At 38.0% G+C, this 26,706-nt stretch overlaps 1 protein-coding gene across 1 annotated transcript in view; it reads left to right on the top strand.

The window, feature by feature from the left end:
- The first annotated feature begins 6,482 nt into the window (after positions 1 to 6,482).
- Positions 6,483 to 26,706, top strand: part of LOC110288483 (vomeronasal type-2 receptor 116-like) — a 30,432-nt gene continuing 10,208 nt past the window's right edge. Inside the window, exons 1-4 of the mRNA XM_085837491.1 lie at positions 6,483 to 6,964; positions 20,771 to 21,062; positions 22,335 to 23,150; positions 25,613 to 25,840. Of these exons, the coding sequence (XP_085693617.1) occupies positions 6,744 to 6,964; positions 20,771 to 21,062; positions 22,335 to 23,150; positions 25,613 to 25,840 (1,557 nt within the window). The 5' untranslated portion in view covers positions 6,483 to 6,743. The remainder of the gene's footprint in view (positions 6,965 to 20,770; positions 21,063 to 22,334; positions 23,151 to 25,612; positions 25,841 to 26,706) is intronic.

Genomic DNA, 26,706 nt, shown 5'->3' with positions numbered 1-26,706 from the left:
TTTTATAGCATCATTTATGAGCGCCCTCACCAACTTTCTCCCAGATTCCCCAATCTACTGTTTCTTCTTCCTTGAATCATGGGCAACAGCTATCTATCTTATCTAAAAAAATTCTTACTAATTATACTTCAAGCCTTACTCCTCTGGCCTGAAACAACTCCTGAAAACTAAGGGCAACCGCCTGATCCATAACTTTAAACCCTTCCTTCTTCCACCTAAAGCAGCTTCCTAAAAAGCTGCGGCCAACCCGCCTGATTCCGTTTCTAGTTACGATTAACACGCTGCTGACCCAAGCAGAACCAGCGTTGGGTTAGCACTGATTCAAGCTTAGTTTGTATCCCACCACACCCTCAGCAACATCTTACAAAGCTGAAATTTTAAGCTAGCGCTAGCATGTGTACCTGTCCATTGCTCCGGGGCCCGATATGAAGATCCTTTGCCTTTCTTGTGGAGCTCCACACCAGCAGCGTTTCTCTTAGCATCCCTCTGCCATTCTTCAGGTCCCAGTTCTGGCACCAAAATGTTGCAGCCGGCCAGCAACTCGCAACGTGAATGGTTCGACTGAGATGGCCACTCGAGCTAAGACAGGAACTAGATGGGGAGAAAGAAGAAACGGAGCCAAGACAGGTTCTGATCAAAGCTCCATTTTACTAGTTCAGACACTCAGTTATAAAGGAAGGTGGAGGGGACCCGATTCCCACCAAATAACTCGGGGTCCAGTAGCAGGGTGAACACGTGTGTGGCTCTAAGCAGCAAAGCAGCAAGGTCCAGCAGTGGGCGTGGCAGAACGAATGAGCAGGAAACTCCACCCTTGAGCAAGCAGGTTCCAGACTGGGGGTTGGGAGACTATAGGAATCCCCATTGAATTCCAACTAAATTCTTCAGAGATAGAAAGCAATTCTTAAATTTATCTGGAATAACAAAAACACAGGATAGCAAAAAATATTCTCAACAATAAAAGAACTTCTGGTGGAATAACCATCTCTGACCTCAAGTTGTATTACAGAGCAATAGTGATAAAAATCACATGGTATTGGTACAGAGACAGGCAGGTAGACCAATGGAATAGAATTGAAGACCCAGAAATGATCTCACACATCTATCACTTGATCTTTGACAAAGAAGCCAAAATCATCCAGTGGAAAAAAGATAACATATTCAACAAATGTTGCTGGTTCAACTGGTGGTCAGCTTGTAGAAAAATCAAATTGATCAATTTTTATCTCCTTGTAAAAGCTCAAGTCCATGTGGATCAACGACCTCAAAATAAAATCAGATAAGTTGAATCTAGTAGAAGGGAAAGTGGGAAAGAACCTTGAATACATTGACACAGGGTAAGATTTCCTGAACAGACAGATACAAAAATATTGAAATTGTCCCATGCATCCTATCAGACCACCATAAACTAAGGCTGATCTTCAATAACAACATAAATAATGGAAAGCCAACATTCACATGAAAACTGAACAACACTCTTCTCAATGATACCTTGGTCAAGGAAGGAATAAAGAAAGAAATTAAAGACTTTCTAGAGTTTAATGAAAATGAAGCCACAACATACCCAAACCTATGGGACACAATGAAAGCATTTCTAAGAGGGAAACTCATAGCTCTGAGTGCCTCCAAAAAGAAACTAGAGAGAGCACACACTAGCAGCTTGACAACACATCTAAAAGCTCTAGAAAAAAAGGAAGAAAACTCACCCAAGAGTAGTAGACGGCAGGAAATAATCAAACTCAGGGGTGAAATCAACCAAGTGGAAACAAGAAGAATTATTCAAAGAATTAACCAAACAAGGAGTTGGTTCTTTGAGAAAATCAACAAGATAGATAAACACTTATCTAGACTCAGTAGAGCGCACAGGGACAGAATCCTAATTAACAAAATCAGAAATGAAAAGGGAGACATAACAACAGATCCTGAAGAAATCCAAAACGCCATCAGATCCTTCTACAAAAGGCTATACTCAACAAAACTGGAAAACCTGGATGAAATGGACAAATTTCTAGACAGCTACCAGGTACCAAAGTTAAATCAGGATCAAGTTAATGATCTAAACAGTCCCATATCCCCTAAAGAATTAGAAGCAGTCATTAATAGTCTCCCAACCAAAAAAAGCCCAGGACCAGATGGGTTTAGTGCAGAGTTTTACCAGACCTTCAAAGAAGATCTAATCCCAGTTCTTCACAAACTATTCCACAAAATAGAAGTAGAAGGCACTCTACCTGACTCATTCTATGAAGCCATAATTACTCTGATACCTAAACCACAGAAAGACCCAACAAAGATAGAGAACTTCAGACCAATTTCCCTGAAGAATATCGATGCAAAAAATACTCAATAAAATTCTTGCTAACCGAATCCAAGAACACATTAAAGCAATCATCCATCCTGACCAAGTAGGTTTTATTCCAGGGATGGAGGGATGGTTTAATATATGGAAATCCATCAACGTAATCTATTATATAAACAAACTCAAAGACGAAAACCACATGATCGTCTCGTTAGATGCAGAGAAAGCATTCGAAAAAATCCAACAACCATTCCTGATAAAGGTCTTGGAAAGATCAGGAATTCAAGGCCCATACCTAAACATGATAAAAGCAATCTACAGCAGGCCAGTAGCCAACATCAAAGTAAATGGTGAGAAGCTGGAAGCAATCTCACTAAAATCAGGGACTAGACAAGGTTGCCCACTTTCTCCCTACCTATTCAACATAGTACTTGAAGTCCTAGCCAGAGCAATTCGACAACAAAAGGAGATCAAGGGAATACAAATTGGAAAAGATGAAGTCAAAATATCACTTTTTGCAGATGATATGATAGTATATATAAGTGACCCTAAAAATTCCACCAGAGAACTCCTAAACCTGATAAACAGCTTTGGTGAAGTAGCTGGATATAAAATTAACTCAAACAAGTCAATGGCCTTTCTCTACACAAAGGATAAACAGGCTGAGAAAGAGATTAGGGAAACAACACCCTTCTCAATAGTCACAAACAATATAAAATATCTTGGCATGACTCTAACTAAGGAAGTGAAAGATCTGTATGGTAAAAACTTCAAGTCTCTGAAGAAAGAAATTAAAGAAGATCTCAGAAGATGGAAAGATCTCCCATGCTCATGGATTGGCAGGATCAACATTGTAAAAATGGCAATCTTGCCAAAAGCAATCTACAGATTCAATGCAATTCCCATGAAAATTCCAACTCAATTCTTCAATGAATTAGAGAGAGCAATCTGCAGATTCATCTGGAATAACAACAAACCTAGGATAGCAAAAACTCTTCTCAAGGATAAAAGAACCTCTGGTGGAATCACCATGCCTGACCTAAAGCTTTACTACAGAGCAATTCTGATAAAAAACTGCATGGTACTGGTATAGTGACAGACAAGTAGACCAATGGAATAGAATTGAAGACCCAGAAATGAACCCACACATCTATGGTCACTTGATCTTCGACAAGGGAGCTAAAACCATCCAGTGGAAGAAAGACAGCATTTTCAACAAATGGTCCTGGCACAACTGGTTGTTAACATGTAGAAGAATGCGAATCGATCCATTCCTATCTCCTTGTACTAAGGTCAAATCTAAGTGGATCAAGGAACTCCACATAAAGCCAGAGACACTGAAACTTATAGAGGAGAAAGTGGGGAAAAGCCTCGAAGGTATGGGTACCGGGGAAAATTTCTTGAATAGAACAGCAATGGCTTGTGCTGTAATATTGAAAATTGACAAATGGGACCTCATGAAACTGCAAAGTTTCTGCAAGGCAAAAACCACCTTCAATAAGACAAAAAGACCACCAACAGATTGGGAAAGGATCTTTACCTATCCTAAATCAGATAGGGGACTAATACCCAATATATATAAAGAACTCAAGAAGGTGGACTCCAGAAAATCAAATAACCCCATTAAAAAATGGGTTGCAGAGCTAAACAAAGAATTCTCACCTGAGAAATACCGAATGGCTGAGAAGCACCAGTAAAAATGTTCAACATCTTTAATCATTAGGGAAATGCAAATCAAAACAACCGTAAGATTCCACCTCATACCAGTCAAAAACTCATCTGACAGCAGATGCTGGTGAGGATGTGGAGAAAGAGGAACACTCCTCCATTGTTGGTGGGATTGCAAGCTTGTACAACCACTCTGGAAATCAATTTGGTGGTTCCTCAGAAAATTGGACATAGTACTACCAGAGGATCCAGCAATACTCTCCTGGGCATATATCCAGAAGATGTCCCAACCGGTAAGAAGGACACATACTCCACTATGTTCATAGCAGCCTTATTTATAATAGTCAGAAGCTGGAAAGAACCCAGATGCCCCTCAACAGAGGAATGGATACAAAAAAATGTGGTACATTTACACAATGGAGTACTATTCAGGTATTAAAAGGAATAAATTTATGAAATTCCTAGGCAAATGGTTGGACCTGGAGGGCATCATCCTGAGCGAGGTAACACAATCACAAAAGAACTCAAATGATATGTATTCACTGATAAGTGGATATTAGCCCAGAAACTTAGTATACCGAGATATAAGATACAATTTGCAAAACACATGAAACTGAAGAAGAATGAAGACCAAAGTGTGGACACTTTACCCCTTCTTAGAATTGGAAACAATCACCCATGGAATGAGTTACAGAGACAAAGTTTGGAGCTGAGACAAAAGCATGGACCATCTAGAGATGGCCATATCCAGGGATCCAACCCATAATTAGCCTCCAAGCGATGATAGCACTGCATACACTAGCAAGCATTTGCTGAAAGGACCCAGATATAGCTGTCTCTTGTGAGACTATGCTGGGGCCTAGCAAACACATAAGTGGATGCTCACAACCAGCTATTGGATGGATCACAGGGCCCCCAATAGAGGAGCTAGAGAAAGTATCCAAGGAGCTAAAGAGATCTGCAACCCTGTAGGTGCAACAACATTATGAACTAACCAGGAACCCCGGTGCTGGAGTGGACCAGAAGGGACTTGTGCCCCTGATCAGGCCAGGTTATCTGCTTCCCTAGTTAATGCAGACTCAGGTCCTGTGCGATTGGATTGGAGCAGATGCTGTGTTCCACTCACCAGAGGTCTTAGGATCCCGTGGGGGATCCTGTGTGGGTCCTTGTGGGTGTCCGGAGACTCAGCGGGCAAGGAACCCCGGTGCTGGAGTGGACCGGATTTTGTTCTTGAGATTGTACTATAGTCATATTATTTCTCATTCCTCTTTCCTCCCACCACAGATGTCTTTCGGCTCCTTCAATTCCAAGCAGTGTGTCAATAACTATTATTACATATACCATGCATGTATGTATATGAGTGTAGTCATTGTCATCAGTGACATGAGCTAGGCACAGGAACCAAACGCTATATAACATCATTAATAACTAAATAATAATAAATCAGTCCTCTGAAATAAAATCGGAATGGCCAATGTGGGATGCTAAATATCATAGAGATAATATAAGGAGATACTTCAGGGTGTGTGCAATAGAGCTATTAATAATAACAGATACTATTACTTGAAAAAGTACTCTGTGTATATTTTAAAGATTCCAGTAGCCAAAATTTTGTAAGGTAATACCCAGGAGACATCTATTTATTCACGTATTTATTTATTTGGAATTATAATTACATCACTTTATCTTCCCCATGCTGTCTCACCTTTCCTCCCAAAGAGGGTTCCTCTTTGCTATTTTGAATATTCATTGCCTACTTTTTCATAAATTTTTTGTCACATATGTAACATACATACTTGATGTATGCTAAACTATAGTATAATTATGTGCAATATATAGTAACACCATCTTGATATAAAAATTATATCAAGAACACTTCTGATAAGTGGCATTACAGGAAAAAGGAAGAAAGATAAAAATGAAGTATTATTTATTTATTTGTATTTTTTTACAAAATGTAATAGGGGACTGGATGGACCAGGGTGAACTAATAGCAGACTTTAAAGCTCATGAACCTTAACTCTATAAATGGCTAACTGGGAAACTAACTGATCATGTTTATTGGTCTGGTCTATCCTTATTTTTACATCTTTATAATTACTGCTACAAGGAGAAAATATCAGACCAGGGAGTCAAGATAGATACAAGATTAGTGTTCTTCTGAATGGCAGACACTAGAAACTGACATTACAACCTTAACCTCTTAGGAAAGTATTGTATGAACTATTGAAAGTGCAAGCCTCGAAGAGTCCATGTGTGCCTTTTAAAAAATCACCTGCTCAAACTGTCTTTCAAAACAAATCAGCTGACTTGTAACGCCCTACAATGCTCTCTCAGGCAATGGTGCTCTCCACAGTCACTGTGGACCATTATGAAATCATAAAGGTGGGGGAAGAAGGAAGGACCAAACATGTTTTTCACCAGCATAGATGATGCAGGTGCAGAACCCCAGGGTTATGGAATCCCCAGAGCCCAAGCATGAGAGAAAAATAAAATCACAAAAGCCAGCATATTTAGGGACACTGGTAACATTTATAGGACAATCTCAGCACTGTGACTTACTCTCAGTTGTCTGAACTTTGATTCTGTCTGTGCCCTTGTCTGTCATGAGAACCACAGGCTGTGCACAGACTGAAGCCTGAGATAACAGTAGGAAGCATCTGCAGCATACAAAGTCTTCTCTGACATTGTTGTGGTCTGAGCCTGTTCCATGACCTAAGACAGTAATCTCCTTGGCTCAGCCTAGATACAGGGCATTGTTTCTGTGTGGAAAGACTCTAATATGTACTTTCCTTTTAATTGTCTCTTCCTGCTCCTGCAATCTTTATTTATGCCAGTGGAGATGACTCGCAAGAGCTGTTATGAGTTCTGGAATCCCAGCACCTACATGAAGGCAGACATAATCCTAGGTGCATTCATCCCCATTTTCATCTTACTAGAACATCCCAAAGAAATCCAGCAATTTATTTGGATCCATCCAGATATACTACTGGAAAACATCCTGTAAGTACCCATGTGAATGTTCTAAGGGTGTTCTGGCTACATGGCAGTACATACTCAGCAATGCACATGCAATTCCTTTGTGAATAATGAAATATACACACAGAAATGTCAAACTGAATGTTAAACTTGCCTCTTTCATTGTGCATCTATAGAAATTTGTTTTCCTCTTCTTTATATTTACATCATATAGAGATCAAAGAAGGAAACCAGCAACTTTTATGTCAGCACCATGCTGTGACTCCATGGTCAGGCACATATATATAAATAAATATATATATAATGTTTAAGACATTGACTCAATCTGTCAAGATGAGGTTCCATCGGCTCATGTCAATTTGGGCATCTAAACATCTTATGTTTGCATGTTTGCTTTTTTCTACACAGTAAAAGAGTTGCTGCTAAAATGAAGTTGAATGTCCCCATGGCTTTATTACATATCTTAGCCTCTTTTGCCCCACATATTTCTTTGGTCTCTTTAAAGCATCTCAGAGTTTGGGCACTGTGGTCATCGTTATTACTTGTTTATTTTCTATTGATATTCTAAGGCAGTGTTAGGAAGATCACATCCTTAAGAACTGGTCTTCTATTTCCTAGTTAATCAAATCTTCTGGGGATACTGTATCCCAAGATTTATTGGAAGTTTTGTGTTTTTAATTTCCAATATATCTGTCTGTCCTTGCCCTTGCTCAGAATATGACTTGGTACCGTCTGTTTCATGTCTACCATGTTTTTTCGTCCTTCATCCAAGTTCTCCTGTATATTGTTGAGTCTTGTCTCATTTGAACTTACTTGCTCATTTCTATCTTTCTTATGTCATTCATCTTTCTACATTTTGAAGTATTTAACTTGTACTTTATCTATTTAATATCTTTTAGTTTATTTATTCATTACTTATGACATTGTGGAGGGGTATTTTGGCTTTCCTTTCCCATATTTCCTGTTTTTCATTAGTGATTATAGTTTTACATTTGTTCATTTGAAAATCAATTCTTGACTAGGATAGTTGTTTACTTACAAACATGTTTTTGAAGACTCAATCTATATATTGCTTTGTTAGCAGAAAATAATCTTCAGTTCTATGGTCCAGAGAATTGTGGTGTTATAGAGTATGTGAAGAGTAAAATCCAGAGATGCCTGATTTATTTTGCAAGTACAGTATTCCTAAGAATGTTTTCTCAGGATGGAAAAACCTATAGTTCGGTAGCTTATTACAGCAGAAGTGAAAGGATTCCTGAGACTGGAGAATGACAAAGTCCTTCCTCAGGGATAGGCTGTAGGTGGGAAAGGTTAGACTGTTAATTCACAGGAATACTCATCTGAGTCTGTTTGACCTGTAGTGTATGGAGCAAATCTCCATTCCTTAATGCTTATGTTATACTTTTAAATTAACAAAAGAAGATAAAAATTTTAAATATATTAGCTTGACCACTGTCTGTAACCCTGTTCTGAAATCCTCATTGTAGAAAAAGGAGTGTCTGCAAAATGTTGGAGTATACTCATGCTTTAGAGCTATAGCAAAAGTTTGAGTACCAAAATGGGGTCTCTAGATTAAACACATGAGCACTCAGGCTTCTGTCTATTTATATATGGGCATGTATATATGGCAGAGATTGTTTTCAACACAATGAAGATTTCATTGAAATCTAATTTTAAAGCACAATAAAGGGAAACTAAAAATTAAAAATTTTGTGTTTTTGACTATGATAATATTTTCAAGTTCTTTATCAGGGTGGACTAAATAGTATATCAGAACTCATCTGATTAATCTTTGAACAATTTGAGCTTTTAAAATCATTAACTCTCATTTTAGATACAATAAACCACCTCTTCAGTCCTTTACAACTTGAATTTGCACACCTCAATCACTTCCACAATTCCTCGAAACTTACACCAAACTTAATGGTTTTTCCCCATCCACTCATTTACTGGGAGGCAAAGATTGTTAATTAATGAATGTAGTGATTGAAAAGCACATTGTCTTAAATAAAGGAAATGAAATGTAAATGTTTATACTAGTAGCATGATTGCTTCAGTTTCATTTTAATATAAACCTACATTTTGAGATTATCTTTTTAGTTGTTAAGCCTGATAGTGAAATATAATGGTAGGCTTAGTAGTCTAGGATGGAATGTAGTCTCTTTGAGACTGCAAGACATCTGCCTAGACCCTTCTGTCTTTTAGAATCACTGTTGAGAAGGCAGGTGTAATTCTTTTAGGTTTTCCTCTATATGTTACTTGGCCCTTTTTTCTTGCAGTTTTTTTTTAATTCTTTCTTTTTTCTGTAGATTTAGTGTTTTGATTACTATGTGATGGGGGATTTTTTTCTGGTCTAATATATTTGGTGTTCTGTAAGCTTTTTTTATGTATATATACACATCTCTTTCTTTAGGTGGAGAATTTTTCTTCTATATTTTGTTGAAAATATTTTTTGTGCCTTGTAGCTGGAAATTGTCTCCTTTTCTTCTTAATATTCTTAGATTTGCTCTTTTCTTAGTATCCCAGATTCCTTGGATACTTTGTGTCATGAACTTTTTAGATTCAGCATTTTCTTCAACCGATGTATCCATTTCTTCAAATGTATCTTCTGTGCCTGAAATTCTGTCTTCCATCTCTTGAATTCTGTTGGTAATGCTTGCATTCACAGTTCCTGTTCTCTTCCCTACATTTTGCAACTCCAGAATTGCCTCATCTGTTTTTTCTTTATTATATCTATTTCCATTTTCTGTTCTTTGACAGTTTTATTCATTTCCTTCACCAGTTTGATTATACTTTCCTTTATTTTTTTACAGGGTTTATTCATTTCCTCTTTAAAAGTTTCTATTGTCTTTATAAGATTGGATTTAAGGTCATCATCTTGTGCTTCAGGTATATTAGAAATCCAAGGGTTTCTTTAGCAAGATAGCTGGGCTCTGGTGGTGCCATGTTGTTCTGGTTCTTGATGATTGTGTTCTTACACTGTCCTTTACCCATCTGCTTGTCCCTGTTGTTGATTCAATGTTCCTGATGCCAGTGGATCTTTTCTGCAAAGCAATCAGAGTCTAACAATGGATCTCTGGGAAAAGAATGATATTCACCTCTGCTGGCTATGGTGGACCCAGCACACAGAAGGTTTTTTGGGGGATGTTCCTGGGACTACAAATAGTTTCTTGGGATGACAGGGTGAGACATGTCCCTGACAATGGAGGTCAGGTGACAGCATGCAATTCATCTCTACTGACTGCCCCAAGTGGACCACACTGGTTGGGGAATAAGTAAGCAATCTAATCTGGATATTCTTTGGCTCCCCATAGACCTCCTCAGGGCAGCAGAATCTTCCTTGGATCATACAAGTCTCATCGGGAGGACAGTGAGATCTGTGACTCAGGTGATAGAGTGCAGAGTATTATATACTTCTCACCCCTGTTGGCTCTACTCCACTTGAACCCAGCTGGTAGGAGATTGGTAGTACAGGGGTCTAAGCTGGTTGTACATGGGACCTCCACAGGCCTCACTGGGGAAGCAGAACTCTTTTGAAGTCCCACAAGGTGCCCCAGGACAGCAGAGAGAGCCATGAGCTAGATGACAGAGGTCAGGGGACCACACATAACTCACCCCTGCTGGCTGTGACCCAAGAGGGCTCAACTGGCCTGAGATTTTTATGTATTTTGGATATTAGCCATCTGTCAGGTGTTGAGCTGGTGAAAATGTTTTCCCATTTTGTAGGTAGCTATTTTATACTACAGATGGTGACCTTTGCTTTACAAGGCTTTTCAGGTTCACAATGTGTTGTTTATTAATTGTTGATCTTAGTGACTGCACTATATTGTTCTGTCAGGAACTTGTTTCCTGTGCCAATGAGCTCAAGACTAATAAACACGTTCTCTTCTATCAGGTTCAGTGTTTCTGATTTTAGGTTGAGGTCTTTGATCCTCTTTGACTTGAGCTTTTTGCAGGGTGATAGCTATGGATTTATTTGCATTCTTCTGTATAATGACTTCCAGTTAGATCAGCACCATTTTTGAAGATGTTTTCTTTTTTCCATGGTGTTTTCTCAATCTTTTATAAAAAATGAGATGCCCACAGGTTTGTTGGATTACACGTGGGTCTTTCATTCAATTTCGTTGTTCAACATGTCTGTTTTTAGGCCAGAACCATGTTATTTTATTAACTACTGCTCTGTAGTACAGCTTGAAATCAGGGATGCATTTGGAAGTTCTTTTATTGCCTAGGATTCTTTTATATCCCTGGGAATTGGTGGTGGGGGGATATGAAGTTAAGTGTTTTTTTTTTCAAGTTCTGTAAAAAATTGTGTTGGAATTTTGATGGAGATTTCACAGAATATATAGATTGCTTTTGTTAAGATATTTTCACTATGATAATCCATGAGCATGGGAGTTCATTCCATTTTCTTATATCTTCCTCATGTTCTTTCCTCAAACAGGTCTTTCACTTGCTTGGCTAGAGTTACACCAAGATATTTTGTATTATTTGGGGATCTTGTGAAACATCTTCTTTCACTATTTTTTTTCTCAGCCTGTTTAGCATTTGCATATAGGATAGCTACTGTTTTTTTTTTTAATTATTATTTTAAAATTGTATCTGGCCTCTGCCTAGAAGCAGTTTATCAGCTGTAGGAGTTCCCTGGTAGAATTTTGGGGTCATGTATGTGTACTATCATATTATCTACAAATATTGATACTTTGATTTCTTCCTTTCCAATTAGTATTCTGTTGGTCTCTTCTAATTGTCTTATTGCTCTAGCTAAAACTATCAGTACTATGTTGAATAAATATGGAGAGTGACTAGCCTTATCTTGTCCTTGATTTTAGTGGAACTGCTTTAAGTTTCTGCCAATTTAATTTGATGTTGGCAATTCGCTTGCTGTAAGGTGCTGTTATTAGGGTCTAGGTATGTTCCTTGTTTCCCTGATCACTTCAAGGCTTTTATCAAAACTCTGAGGTTGGGCAATAAGAACCAGCCACCTCATAAGAGGGTGTATTCTTTTCTGTTGGGAGTTTTCCAAGTTCTAGCTGAGCTACAAATACTCTAGACAACCCATCCACACATCAACACTGAGTGGCCTCTCAACACTGTATCTCAAAAATTCTCACCTGATACAAAAGTGAGATAGAAGGAAATAGAGTTCAGAATGCCCTATCCATATGGGTTGACTTAACTCTACATGAAACAAACAACCTGACTTAAAATACACAGAAATAAACTGAGAGTTCAGAAAAGATGAAATAAAAATAGATGGGGAAGTTCATAAAGGTATTCAGTCTCCTTAACTATCAATGAAATAAGTGAAATAAATATTAAAACATTGTAAGATTTCATTTTATACAAAAAAGGAATTTATAATATTTGGTGGCATTCACATGGATTAAGGAAGGGGGACTACAAACTGGTGATGACTTTATGGAAAACAGTGTGGAGGCTCTTTAAAAATGTACAAAGAGAACTACAATATCATTATCAATCCAGGGAATATGCCCAAAGATTGCATATCTCACTAGAGGAATTCTTGACCATCTATGTTCACTGTTGCTCTATTCACAATAGCCTGGGAACAGAAGTTGCCGTTTATCAAGTAATAAGTAGGTATTTAATCTGTAGGACAGGTACCCAATTGAATTGTATTCATCTCCAAAATCAAATATAATTATGAAATTCACATGCAATGGATGGAGCTGGAAATTTCCATTCTGAATGAGAAAACCCCAGATACAGTAAGACAAAGACAAGGGCTTTCTGTCATATTCAGATGTTAAGTTTGAATCTTTAGATGTCTCTACTGAACTGGAGTAACTATATAAATCAGGAAAATATTAAGGTGTAATATAGAGGACATTTCACTAGTAGGGGAATAGAACACATGCAATATGAAGAGGGGAATGGAAATCCTGGAGCAGGAATGGTTAAGTGGTGAGTGCTGGGAGATCAGAGTAGCAGAGGGAGTGTGTGTAAGAATAACTACCACTGGGACTGGAGAGATGGCCCAGCAGTTAAAAGCACTGACTGCTCTTCCACAGGTTCTGAGTTCAATTGCCAGCAACCACATGGTGGCTCACAACCATGTGTAACAGGATTTGATACACTCTTCTGGTGTGTGTCTGAAGACAGCTACAGTGTACTCATATAAATAAAAATAAATAAATGAATAATAGTTTTGAAAAAAGAATAACTAACACTGAGACCTTGCAGAAAACTATATGGAATATATATAATCTATTATATATGGAATATAAACTAGTATAAAATATGTAAAATTTAAACATAAAATTTATATATCATATATATATATATATATATACCTTAAATGAGGTTATCCTATGGTTGTGGTTATTGCCTCTGCCAATAAAACAAAAAGCCCACTCCCAGGTATGGGTTACCTATTTTAAGTTTTGCTGATGCTATCCATGTACACCTAAACTTTATAAGCTATTTCTGTTAATCTTGGCTACCCTCCATAATTTGATGGTAGGACCTGTGTGATAAGGACATTATACCCTAAGTCATAGGACATGGAGAAATAAAGCTGGGGCTTACATGGAATCCTTGTTCCATAGTTTCCATAGGGCTGAACAATGTTATGCCCTTTAATAAAGGAAAATGTAACCACTGGTGACTCCAGAAACCTACAATAATGTCTGGCACGCAAAGATGTGCCCACTGGTGGTATAACTGTATAGTGGCATGTATATTCTTGGGGCAGCCTGCAATATTTCTTATCAGGACTAAATGCAGCTCCATGAGTCAGTCTCTTGTTTTATTCCATTAACTGACCTATGAAACTATGGCTATTATGTCATTGGTCCTAAATGAGCAACCCCTACTATTATTGTGACAAACAAGCAAATGTTTTTCTGGTATCTCCAATTCTTACCTTTATATGGGGATTTCAATGATACTTCCCTCATACCTTTTCAGAGAAGCTTCCTGTTCCAGATGGTGATTAATACTTAGACCTGCAACTGGTCATCAAGCCAATAATGAGATAGTATAGAGTGCTCAACTCTACATGGTACATGTTCATCATACACTCCTTCCCAAAACTTGGAGAACACCTAGAAGAGGAGTGTAGTTGATTTGTAGAAGCCAAAGGGAGCTCATGATTAGAGTGAAATAATTTGTTCCTTATTTGATCTAGTCATGGCACACAGTAATTGGACAAGGTCTGCAGGACATGAAGCTAAACAAAGTTCCTGCATTAAATGTAGAGGGGATCATGAATCCTAAGGCTTCATGAAGAGTAGTTGGCAGTTGACAATTCCTGGGGATGGGGAAATGAGTTTTCTTCAGGATGTGAGCACTGATAGGGTTCCCATGTTCCAGAAGATGGGCTTATTCTCATGTTCATGATGACAACACAGAGTGGACTGTATGAGTTTAAAGAGAATGCACTTGAACTTTGGTAGATAAAGTTTTAGGAAGGATAGGGGAGGAAGAGCAGGTGATGGGAGTGGTATCCAATTAATCAAAACACATTCTATGCATATAGGACACTTTAAAATAATAAAAATACATATTCTGTTAAATGTAGTGGAGAAAATTCAAATCAGGTTTAAAAAATAAATTAAAAAACAATGAGGTATAGCAGAAGGTTATCTGTGTCCCAAGTGATTGCCAGCTGAATATAATGGAGGGAGGTCAGCTTTCAGTACAAATTCTCATCTTTTCTTTGGCTTATGTCATTCCTAAACCTTTATTAGATTAGAACTTTTGATTATATTTATTGGATACATTTTTGTATATTGAAATTTTAACATAACTTTTGTACATAAAATATTTGTAAACAATATATTTTGGAGATTTCCCTTTCCAATACCTTCATAATTAAAATATAAAACTATTATTCCCTCTCTCTGTTCTTCCCTCTGACTCTATGTGTCTTAGCTTTATTCCATCTTAAATTATTTTGTTTTATTATTGTTATGAAGAATAAAGTACACATATAAAATAAATAAGTATATAAATACAGTCAGCCAAATACATTGATTTTAGTTAGCATTGTTTTTTTTAAACTTTTAATATTTTTTATTACGTATTTTCCTCAATTACATTTCCAATGCTATCCCAAAAGTCCCCCATACCCCCCCCCCCACTTCCCTACCCACCCATTCCCATTCTTTTGGCCCTGGCATTCCCCTGTATTGGGGCATATAAAGTTTGCAAGTCCAATGGGCCTCTCTTTCCAGTGATGGCCAACTAGGCCATCTTTCGGTACATATGCAACTAGAGACAAGAGCTCCGGGGTACAGGTTAGTTCATCATGTTGTTCCCCCATAGGGTTGCATATCCCTTGGGTACTTTCTCTAGCTTCTCCATTGGGAGCCCTGTGATCCATCCAATAGCTGACTGTGAGCATCCACTTCTGTGTTTGCTAGGCCCCGGCATAGTCTCACAAGAGACAGCTATATCTGGGTCCTTTCAGCAAAATCTTGCTAGTGTATGCAGTGGTGTCAGCGTTTGGAAGCTGATTATGGGATGGATCCCTGGATATGGCAGTCTCTAGATGGTCCATCCTTTCGTCACAGCTCCAAACTTTGTCTCTGTAACTCCTTCCATGGGTGTTTTGTTCCCAATTCTAAGAAGGGGCACAGTGTCCACACTTTGGTCTTCATTCTTCTTGAGTTTCATGCGTTTAGCAAATTGTATCTTGTATCTTGGGTATCCTAAGTTTTGGGCTAATATCCACTTATCAGTGAATACATATCGTGTGAGTTCCTTTGTGATTGTGTTACCTCACTCAAGATGATGCCCTCCAGGTCCATCCATTTGGCTAGGAATTTCATAAATTCATTGTTTTTAATAGCTGAGTAGTACTCCATTGTGTAAATGTACCATAATTTCTGTATCCATTCCTCTGTTGAGGGGTATCTGGGTTCTTTCCAGCTTCTGGCTATTATAAATAAGGCTGCTATGAACATAGTGGAGCATGTGTCCTTCTTATCAGTTGGAACATCTTCTGGATATCTGCCCAGGAGAGGTATTGCTGGATCCTCCCGTAGTACTATGTCCAATTTTCTGAGGAACCGCCAGACTGATTTCCAGAGTGGTTGTACAAGCTTGCAATCCCACCAACAATGGAGGAGTGTTCCTCTTTCTCTACATCCTTGCCAGCATCTGCTGTCACCTGAATTTTTGATCTTAGCCATTCTGACTGGTGTGAGGTGGAATCTCAGTGTGGTTTTGATTTGCATTTGCCTGATGATTAAGGATGTTGAACATTTTTTCAGGTGCTTCTCTGCCATTCGGTATTCCTCAGGTGAGAATTCTTTGTTCAGTTCTGAGCCCCATTTTTTAATGGGGTTATTTGATTTTCTGGAGTCCACCTTCTTGAGTTCTTTATATATATTGGATATTAGTCCCTTATCTGATTTAGGATAGGTAAAGATCCTTTCCCAATCTGTTGGTAGTTTTTTTTTTTTTGTCTTATTAATGGTGTCTTTTGCCTTGCAGAAGCTTTGCAGTTTCATGAGGTCCCACTTGTCAATTCTCGATCTTATAGCACAAGCCATTGCTGTTCTATTCAAGAATTTTTCCCCTGTGCCCATATCTTCAAGGCTTTTCCCCACTTTCTCCTCTATAAGTTTCAGTGTCTCTGGTTTTATGTGAAGTTCCTTGATCCACTTAGATTTGACCTTAGTACAAGGAGATAGGAATGGATCGATTCGCATTCTTCTACATGATAACAACCAGTTGTGCCAGCACCATTTGTTGAAAATGCTGTCTTTCTTCCACTGGATGGTTTTAGCTCCCTTGTCGAAGATCAAGTGACCGTAGGTGTGTGGGTTCATTTCTGGGTCTTCAATTCTATTCCATTGGTCTACTTGTGTTAGCATTGTTTTTGTGTCACTGGAAAAACCTCAGCCCTCACTCAAATACCAACAAGAGAATTTATTCTAGAACCAAATTTCAGTGTCCATGACCTGTGAACATATTTTACATTATCTGACATTCCACATTCCAATATAGAACCAGTTTCATGAAGTTTTCATGGTAACAAAATAAAGAAAGCTATAAATTTAAAACATTGGTGGAAACATCTGACAGAAGATAAGTGCAAAATGTGGAATGTTATCCTATAGCCCCAAAATGCCACCTGGTGTTGTTCTTAGCTTTTAGATTGGAAGAATCCAGTGGTTGGATAAGTTATTCAATTCCAAATGGTTTTTATTCATTAGTTATAAGAGCTCAGATCATCTGTAAAGCTGTCTTCTGAAGAATGGCTATTCTGGGTGCTACAGGTAGACTGGGATAAGGTAATGAGTCTCTAGTTTTCCAACATTTCAATCTCTACATGTTCCTGAAGTTCTAGTAACCAGTCTTTGTAGACACAGCTATTTCCAGAAGTTTTCATTGGCAGATGGATACATTCATACAGTTGAATATTCCATATTGAATAATGCCTGGGGAAGACTAATTCTTCCTCTCTCAATGGATGTTAATTACCCATTTTTGAACAATAAATTCTCATGTAACATAGCATCTAGCCATAGTCCTCAAGTTAACAAGTGTAACCAAATAGCATTTCTTCCTGCTGGTGATGGGTTTCTAGGGAGAATCAGTGCTTCAACAGAAGTCAGTGGACTTGAGGCTCACAATTACAGTGCCTCAAGTTGAGCCAGTTAGGCTCTCATCTTCCACAGGTTTTGAAAGTAGCTTCCAAGGATCCCTGTCCCCCAACTACCAAGTGCAAGAAGTTAGAGAGTTCAGCCCATATAACTCTTTCCAAAGTTACATTTCCTCCAAATGTCAACACTTTTTACTGCCTTCATGGGCTTATGAGTGTTACCTTTTTCTCATGTTCTATTTCTACTTCCTTTTTTCACTGACTTATGCAAAAATCACTACTCATTCATCTAATCTACAAACTCAGAGGAACACTTTCCCTCTATTTACTATTTGTCTTAGTCAGGGTATCTATTCCTGCACAAACATCATGACCAAGAAGCAAGTTGGGGAGGAAAGTTTTATTCAGCTTACACTTCCACATTGCTGTTCATAACCAAAGGAAGTCAGGACTGGAACTCAAGCAGGCCAGGAAGCAGGAGCTGATGCACAGGCCATGGAGGAATGTTCCTTACTGGCTTGCTCCCCTGACTTGCTCAGCTTGATTTTTTATAGACCCCAATACTATCAGCCCAGAGATGGTACCACCCACCAAGGGCTCTCCCCACCTTGATAACTAATTGAGAAAATGTTTTACAGCTGGATCACATGGAGGCATTTCCTTAAGGGAGGCTCCTTTCTCCATGATAACTCCAGCCTGATTCAACTGACATAAAAAATCAGCTAGTACAATTGACTCCTTGTCAACTTGACACACAAACATCACTATTAAGCCTCAACCCTTACATTTTATTCATCCCAGGTCTAAATAACTTTAAAAATCCCACAGTCTTTGCAAATTTTTAAAATGCAAAATATCCAGTCTCTTTTAAAATCCAAAGTCTTTTTACAATTAAAAGTCTCTTAACTGTGGGCTCCATTAAAATACTCCCTTTAAGAGGAAAACATACGGGCAGTCACAATCAAAAGCAAAATCAATCTAACTTTCCAATGTCTGGGATTCACTCACAATCTTCTGGTTGCCTCCAAGAGTTTGGTTCACTTCTGCCGCTGTGCCCTTTGTAACCTACAACTCATCCTCTAGGCTCCAGATGCCTGTATTTCACTGCTGCTGCTGTTCTTGGTGGTCATTCATGGAACTGGCATCTCCAAAACACTGCTCTCTGCAACTAGGCTTCACCAATAAATTCTCATAGGCCCTCTTCATGGTGACAAACTTCAGCTCCTTTGGATGACCCCTGCAAGTCCTGGGCCATCAACTACAACTGAGGCTGCACCTTCACCAATGGCCTTCCATGGCCTCCCACAGTGCCAAGCCTCAGCTGCTCTTCATGACCCCTCATGCCTTCAAAATACATACCACCTGGGTGACTCTTACACATTACCAAGTCCATCCACAGCACAAGGTATAACCTTGGCTATCTCTGGAACACAGCCTCTGTGCTCCCAGAAAACACTTCCCACAGTATTTCACCTCAATGATGCTGGTCTCTTCTTATATTTTTGGTTGTGAGCCTAGCCTTTAACGGCTGAGCCATCTCTCCAGCCCTGCTGATCTCTTCTTAATCATCACTAATTTCTTAGCTCCAGCTAACCAGCATCAATAGTCCCAGCAATGCAAAGTTTTTGCTTTAGTAGTTCTGGTATCTTGTTAATCACAGCTGATTCTTCAATCCCAGCTAACCAAAACCACAGAATCTTCACGATCAAAAGAGCAACAGCCCTGATAAGAGTCTTTCATCTACCCTAAAATTCCACAAGCAAGGCCTCCATTTTCTGCACTGTTCTCAACATTATCTTCCAAGCTCCTACACAATATCCTACAGAACTCTTAACACCAAATGGATTTTCTAGACCAAATTTCCAAGTCCTTCCACAGTCCTCACCAAATCATGGTCACATTGTCACAGAAATACCCCACTTCTGGTACCAATTTATCTTAGTCAGAGTTTCTATTCTTGCAAAAACATCATGACCAAGAAGCAAGTTGGGGAGGAAGGGCTTCATTCACCTTAAACTCCAATGTTGCTGTTCATCACTAAAGGAAGTCAAGACTGGGACTCAAACAGATCAGGAAGCAGAAGCTGATGCACAAGCTATGGAGGGATGCTCCTTACTGGCTTGCTTCCCCTGGATTGCTTAGCTTGATTTTTTTATAGGCCCCAATACTACCAGCCCAGAGATGGTATCACCCACAAGGAGCCATTCCCCCTTGATAACTAATTGAGAAAGTGCCTTACAGCTGGATCTCATGGAGGCATTTCCTTAACTGAAAGTCCTTTATCTGTGATAACACCAACTTGTGTCAAGTTGACACAAATCAAGCCCATACACTATTTTCTTTACAATTTTTCTTAAAGATTTTAAAGATTTCTTTACTTTTATTTTATATCTGTGAATATTTTTGCTACTTGCATGTTTGCTTGTGTACCACATGTGTACCTCATGCCTGCAAAGTCCAGAGGAAGACACCATAGAACAGGTGTTACATACTATTTTAATGCAAAATATGGAAAAGCAGCAATTACTTACAATATCTCAGTCATTTCTTAAGCCCCAGAAACACTATTGTACAGGTTTATTTATATTTTTCATGTGTTTGAGTGTTAACCTTATTGTATATGGTTGTATGCTGCATGTGTGCCTGGTACCTACAGTTGCCAGAAGATTATTGCATGACCTGGAGCTACAGATGTTTCTGCTATACTGTGGCCACAGGGAACTGATCCCAAGTTTCCTTCATGAGTATTCAGTGTACCTAGCTGCCTGGCCATCTTTCTATCCCCCAAGGAAAAGCTTTGATACTATGAATAAATACAAGCAAACTTGGTACAATTTTAAGTATGAAAATTATAAATTATAAGTGAATATGAAACTGAATCATTACAAAATAATGGATAGGAAATTCTTGTTCACATTCCTAGATAACACCTTAGTGACTCTTGCATTGTCTACTACCTGCATGAATAGAAACATCATAAGCACCTACATATTCAACAATCATATGTCACAGAGAGTTGACACTTCAATCCACATAATGTCTACAAAAAATGAATTACTGGAATACAGCTCAATTTCTGAGACTTTAAGGGTCATCCCATAATGTTCCTGAGTTGGTAGGGGCTCATTTATACAATATTTACAAGTCATGGGTGAAATCAGGGTTTATTAAACTCGAATTTCCTGAATTTTGTAAAGATGTCCCGAGAAAAATGGACTGAGTGTTTTCATCATTCTGCCCCTCCCATTTAGACCACAATGGAAAAACTATCAATATTTGATGACCTTATACTTTGCCATTGATGAAATCAATAAGGACACCCACCTTCTTCCCAATGTTACCTTGGGTTTCCACATCTATAATGCCTTTAATTTTCACCCAAGAACTTTGGAGGGACCTCTAATGTGGCTGTCTGGAAGGAATGAATTTATCCCTAACTACAAATGCAAAACTCAATACAAAGCTCTTGGAATAATTTCAGGAACTAGGAGTGAATATTCTGCTGGTATTGGAACTCTTTTGGAGCGCTACAAAATTCCACAAGTAAGTTAGAAATGTTTTGGTGTACAGAAACACATACACAGTTTTAAAACAGCAGAGAAGTTGTCTATTTTATGATAGGCAGATTTAAAATATAAGTGAATGAATTACATGGATTCCACAATGTTCACCAATGGAAAGAGTGTGATGAAAAGCATGAGCAGTAAAATCTGTGAAATTCTGAGCAAATCACTGAGTAGTGTACATGATTCTTCATCCAAACACTGACAAGAGACAGTGTCAATGTTTAGGCTGAGTAATAACTAATTACCCAAGCTAGGGTATAAATATTTCATAGTCCATCAAGTATTCAATAATTTTTATAGAGGAATAGAGAGTCTAGACTATGTAACTAAATTTGGAACAATACTCAAGGCCAGCACCAATGCAAGTGGTCCAAGAAATTTATGATCTCATCGGAAAAAAAAAAAGAGTATCTGAGATTACTCATAGAGAAAATCTCCTTAAATATGCATTCACAGTAGGCTCTTGCCAGGCCCTCCTGAAGCAAAGAAACAATCATCAGACAATACTACAAGGAGAAAATATTAGGTGACCCCCCAACTTCACCTAATAGTTGAGATTAAAATCTGTGACCTTTATATATTGATTTTTTATCACTCATTTAAACAACTCAGAAATGTATTCTAATTATATTGCAACCTAATGTTAGAAAAAAATAAATTCATGATTTATCCATTTTTCTCAGTGATTTTTATTTTATATTTTTTGCTGGGTGATAACTGTCAAATCCTTCACTAGGGAGGAAATAAAGAGACAATAATCTCTGACTATGTTACCCCCAGATCTTCATGTCCTAATCTTTGCTAACTGCAAGAACTGAATATATAAAAATCTCTTTGTTTTTTATGTATATATTTCTTTGTTAAAGCTAAAATTCTGGGAAATGCTGTTATATGATCAAAGTGAGTGCACTTGGTAATGCTTTCTTCAGTCTTTGTCTACACCCAGCACTCTGTTACATTGCTATTGGAACAAGATGATCCTACCATGCCTCTCAAACACATTAAACATAAAATTGCTTATTTCTTGGCCGATTCAGGTCTTGAAGTAACTAATTGACCATGTCCTTGACAAAGACTGTATTCATTCACATAATGAGAAAGAGAATCTAATCTCACAGAAGATATTTTCCTCAACAATATTCAGTCCTTTGATCCTCATATGTGAAGAATGTACTCACTTGCTCTTTGAGCATGATGACTCCAAATAGCTAGAAACTCAGAATCACCAGGTTTTGCTTTGCTTCTTCAGGTCACCTATGGACCTTTTGATTCCATGCTCAGTGACAAAGATACATTCCCATCCCTTTATCAGATGTCTCCTAAGGACACAGCTCTAACCCAAGGGGTGATCTCTGTATTGCTGCACTTTGGCTGGAAGTGGGTGGGGGTCATTGTGTCTGATGATCTGAAGGGAATGGAGTTCCTCTCTCACCTGAAAGTAGAGATGTTATCAGAAGACATCTGTGTGACTTTTACAAAAAGCCTCAAAACAAATTTGAAGGTACAGTTTACATCTGGTGTTGCATTGGCGAATTTGAACCACCATCCACAAGCAAATGTGAACATATTCTATGGTGATATAGATGACTTGCTGTATTTTTGTTTGGAAAATAAACTTCTGTCAAGCAGAAGGAAGGTGTGGATCATGGCGAAGCTCCATTTAGTATACTTAGAGTCTGTATTCTTTAAGAGGAAGGATTTGATAAACTTTTTCACAGGAAGCTTACTATTTTCCAAGAAGAGAAATATCCCTGGTTTCAAGAACTTTCTTGAATCACTTACACCCTCCCACTACCCAGGAGAATTTTACTTCTATAAATTCTGGATTGACAAGTTTGATTGCGCACCTCCTGATTTGCTATGTGGAAGTAATAAACCCTGCCCACTAAATATTACTCTGAAAATTAAAGAAGGAGAAAATGATCTAAGGATCCCTTCTGAGGCCAGCTATTCCATATGGAATACAGTGTATGCAGTGGCCCACGCCATTCATAATATGTTTTTGAGAAAAACAGAAATAGGATCTCATGAAGACAAAAATCATGACAGGTTTCTTCCTTGGCAGGTAAGCCTCCATCATAAGCAAGGAAAGCATTTGGGAAATTATACTGATAGTAAGTTACTAAAGTCAAGCACATAATACTTTTTCATCTGATAACTAAAATAATAAGGAAAAGTGAAAGAGGCTTCTTTCACAATGTCTGTGTATGTGCCTGTATTTATGGTGCATGATATTGAGATTGATAGATTTTATTTCATGATATTAAATTTGAACATATTTAAACAAATGCTATCCTAGTTTGGGATGAAATTTTGTAAGAAATCCAATTAGAATTAATGCCAATTATAGAGTTCCGTCATGAAAATTTATACATTTTCATGCACTATGTCTGCTGTCAGAAGATACAGACATGTTGACCATATTCAACAGTAGCTATTCACATTTAATATAATCTATATTCGATAACCTATAACAATAGAACCTTTTGTGAAAAATAACAACTGTCTATACTAGGATCAAAGGTACCTGAGAAAATAATTGCTTTTACAGATTATTTACTCTTAATAAGGTACAATGAAGGTGAAACCCAAAACTGTCCTTCAATTAGAAATGTTACAAACAGAGCTCATGTGTGTAGGCCATATCCCTAATATTAGTAATAGATATGTTTGGGTTTGAACCAGACCAGATATAAACTTAGGATTCATGAGCCTTGATTATGACCTTCAAATAGGTTATTATCAAGAAAATTGTTGAACAAGTCTAATGAACTTTCTATTCAGTCAAAGATAAAGAAATGAAAAATGAACTCGGAATGTTTAGTATATTATCACATAAAGATGGTCTCTATATCTACATGTATACATATTTATTTAACTAACCATACAAACATATATTCATTGGATGGCATAAAAAAGGTAAATATATTAACAACTATAAACCACCAGCGTAGTGGTGCTTAAAATTTATTCCAATTTCCAAAACATCCATATTTTCTAATTGGAAACATTTTTCTTTTGCAGGGAAAAGAAACAGGGCCTTTTTCCCACTAACAACATGCTCCATATGTTGTTTCATTCCTTAGACAACATTTGCATTTGGGTTTAGGAACTCCTACACTAATTTCATGGTGAGAGAAGTTCATCTCACTGGAACAAATAGAGAGTAAATTACTCAAAGAAAGATTCTTCAGGAAGAAGGTCAGATTAGGGAGAAAGAGGATTGCTCTTAGGGCCTATCATGTTAGTCAGGGTTTCTATTCCTACACAAAACATCATGACTAAGAAGCAAGTTGGGGATGAAGGGCTTTATTCAGCTTATACTTCCATATTGCTGTTCATCACTAAAGGAAGTCAGGACTGAAACTCAGGCAGGTCCGGAAGCAGGAGCTGATGCACAGGCCATGGAGGGATGTTTCTTACTGGCTTGCTTCAGCTTGATCTCTTATAGAACCCAAGACTACCAGCCCAGGGATGGCACCAGCCACAATGGGCCTCCTGCCCTTGACCACTAATTGAGAAAATGCCTTACAGCTGGATCTCATGGAGGCATTTCCTTATCTGAAGCTCCTTTCTCTGTGATAACTCCAACTTGTGTCAAATTGACACTCAAAACCAGCCAGTACAATTGACCTTTTGTCAACTTGACACACACATTATGATTAAGCCTTAACCCTTACTTTCTTATTCACCCCAAATTCTAAATAACTTTAAAAGTCCCACAGTCTTTGCATATTAAAAGTTCAAACCCTTTTACAATTCAGTCTCTTAACTGGGAGCTCCACTAAAATACTTCTTTCAAGAGGGAAAAATATTGGGGCACAGTCACAACAAGCAAAATCAAACTCTAACCTCCCAATATCTGGGATCCACTTACCATCTTCTGAGTTCTTCCAAGGACTTGAGTCACTTCTCCAGCTCTGCTCTTTGCAACACATAGCTTATCTTCTAGGTTCCAGCTGCCTGTTCTTCACTGAGCTCTTAAAACCCAATGTCTCTTCTAGATCAAAGTTCTAAAGTCCTTACACAGTTTTCTTCAAAACATGGTCACGTTGTCATAAGAATTCCCCACTATGCTGGTACCAATTTGTGTTAGTCAGGGTCTCTATAACTGCACAAAACATTATGACTAAGAAGCAAGTTGGGGAGGAAAGGTTTTATTCAGCTTACACTTCCACATTGATGTTCATCACCAAAGGAAGTCAGGACTGGTACTCAAGCAGGTCAGGAAGCAGAAGCTGAGGCAGAGGCCATGGAAGGATGTTACTGGGTTGCTTGAGCTTGCTCTCTTATAGAACCCAAGACTACCAGCCCAGGGATGGCAACACCCACAATAGGCCTTCGATCTTTGACCACTAATTTAGAAAATGCCTTACAGCCAGATGTCATGGAGGCATTTCCTCACCTGGAGCTCCTTTCTCTGTGATAACTCAAGCTTGTGTCAAGTTGACACACAAAACCAGCCAGCACAGTCATCTACCAGTTATTTGTATGCACCACTCATATGCAATTGATGTCTCTCTGCAGCTGCATCCATTTCTGAGGAAAATCCAATTTACCAACACTGCTGGGGACCAAATAAGTTTTGATGAACATAAGAATCATATGGAAATGTATGAAATACAAAACTTCATGAAATATACTAAGCAGCATTCATTTCTAGTTAAAGTCGGAGAGTTTGCCTCCAAGAGTCCACAAGATCAAAGCTTATTTATCAATGAATCTCTGATTAAATGGCCAAACAATTTTAATCAGGTTTGGCAAAATTTCAACCTTTAATATGTAAATAAATATTTCAAAATTCTACTGCAAGTTGATTGATTGCATTGTATCTCTTTGAAATTTTGAAATTATTTCTACATTCTAAGAGCTTATCTTCATTGTGAGCTTGTGAGTGAGTTTTCATGCATGTGAATCCATGTGCCTATTGAAGCCACAGTGAACACTGGTTATCTTATTCAGTTGCTCTCTTCTTCAGTTTTAAACAAGATCTCTCTTTAAACCATTTGCTTTCTTATTTTTCTGTATTCACTGGACAGCATGCCCATTCCTGGCTCCTTGCCTTCGTTACCAACAAGTTGGGATTACAGTCATATAGTTCTGCACACAGCATTTTTTTTATCCCTTACACATGATCAAACACAGACATAATGCTTATGTGGCAAGCATGTTCTACACTGGGACATCTCCTTAGCTCTGTTTGATTCTTGTTATTCAGAAATAAACCACTCTTCCAGAAACTGACTTTCTGACACACACACACACACACACACACACACACACACACACATTCTTAGCTTTTTCTTATAGATAGAATTAGTTTGAATTTAATTTGAATTTGTGTGTGTGTTCATTCATGCTACCGTGAATGAATAAATCAATGTTCAGGGCTATATACATTTGTGTTTCTATGTATACACATGCACACATGCACACATTTTTTTATTACAAGTTCATGATGATGCTCAATGAATACTTCCATTTTACACAATCCATGTGCAGATATCCATAGTCCTTTTAAGGTTGTGAGGTAATATAAAGAAGAAATAAATTCTGAGTTTTGATTCAATTCATTTGTGTAATGAATATTTGTGAGCTGTCTAATATATGTTCTGGAAGCT

The sequence above is a fragment of the Mus caroli genome, unplaced genomic scaffold (genome assembly GCF_978045245.1).
Source record: "Mus caroli unplaced genomic scaffold, Mus_caroli_1 scaffold_4, whole genome shotgun sequence".
Classification (NCBI taxonomy): Eukaryota; Metazoa; Chordata; class Mammalia; order Rodentia; family Muridae; genus Mus; species Mus caroli.
The sequence above is the reverse complement of the archived record's forward strand: the minus strand, read 5'-3'. Positions and strand labels throughout refer to the sequence as shown.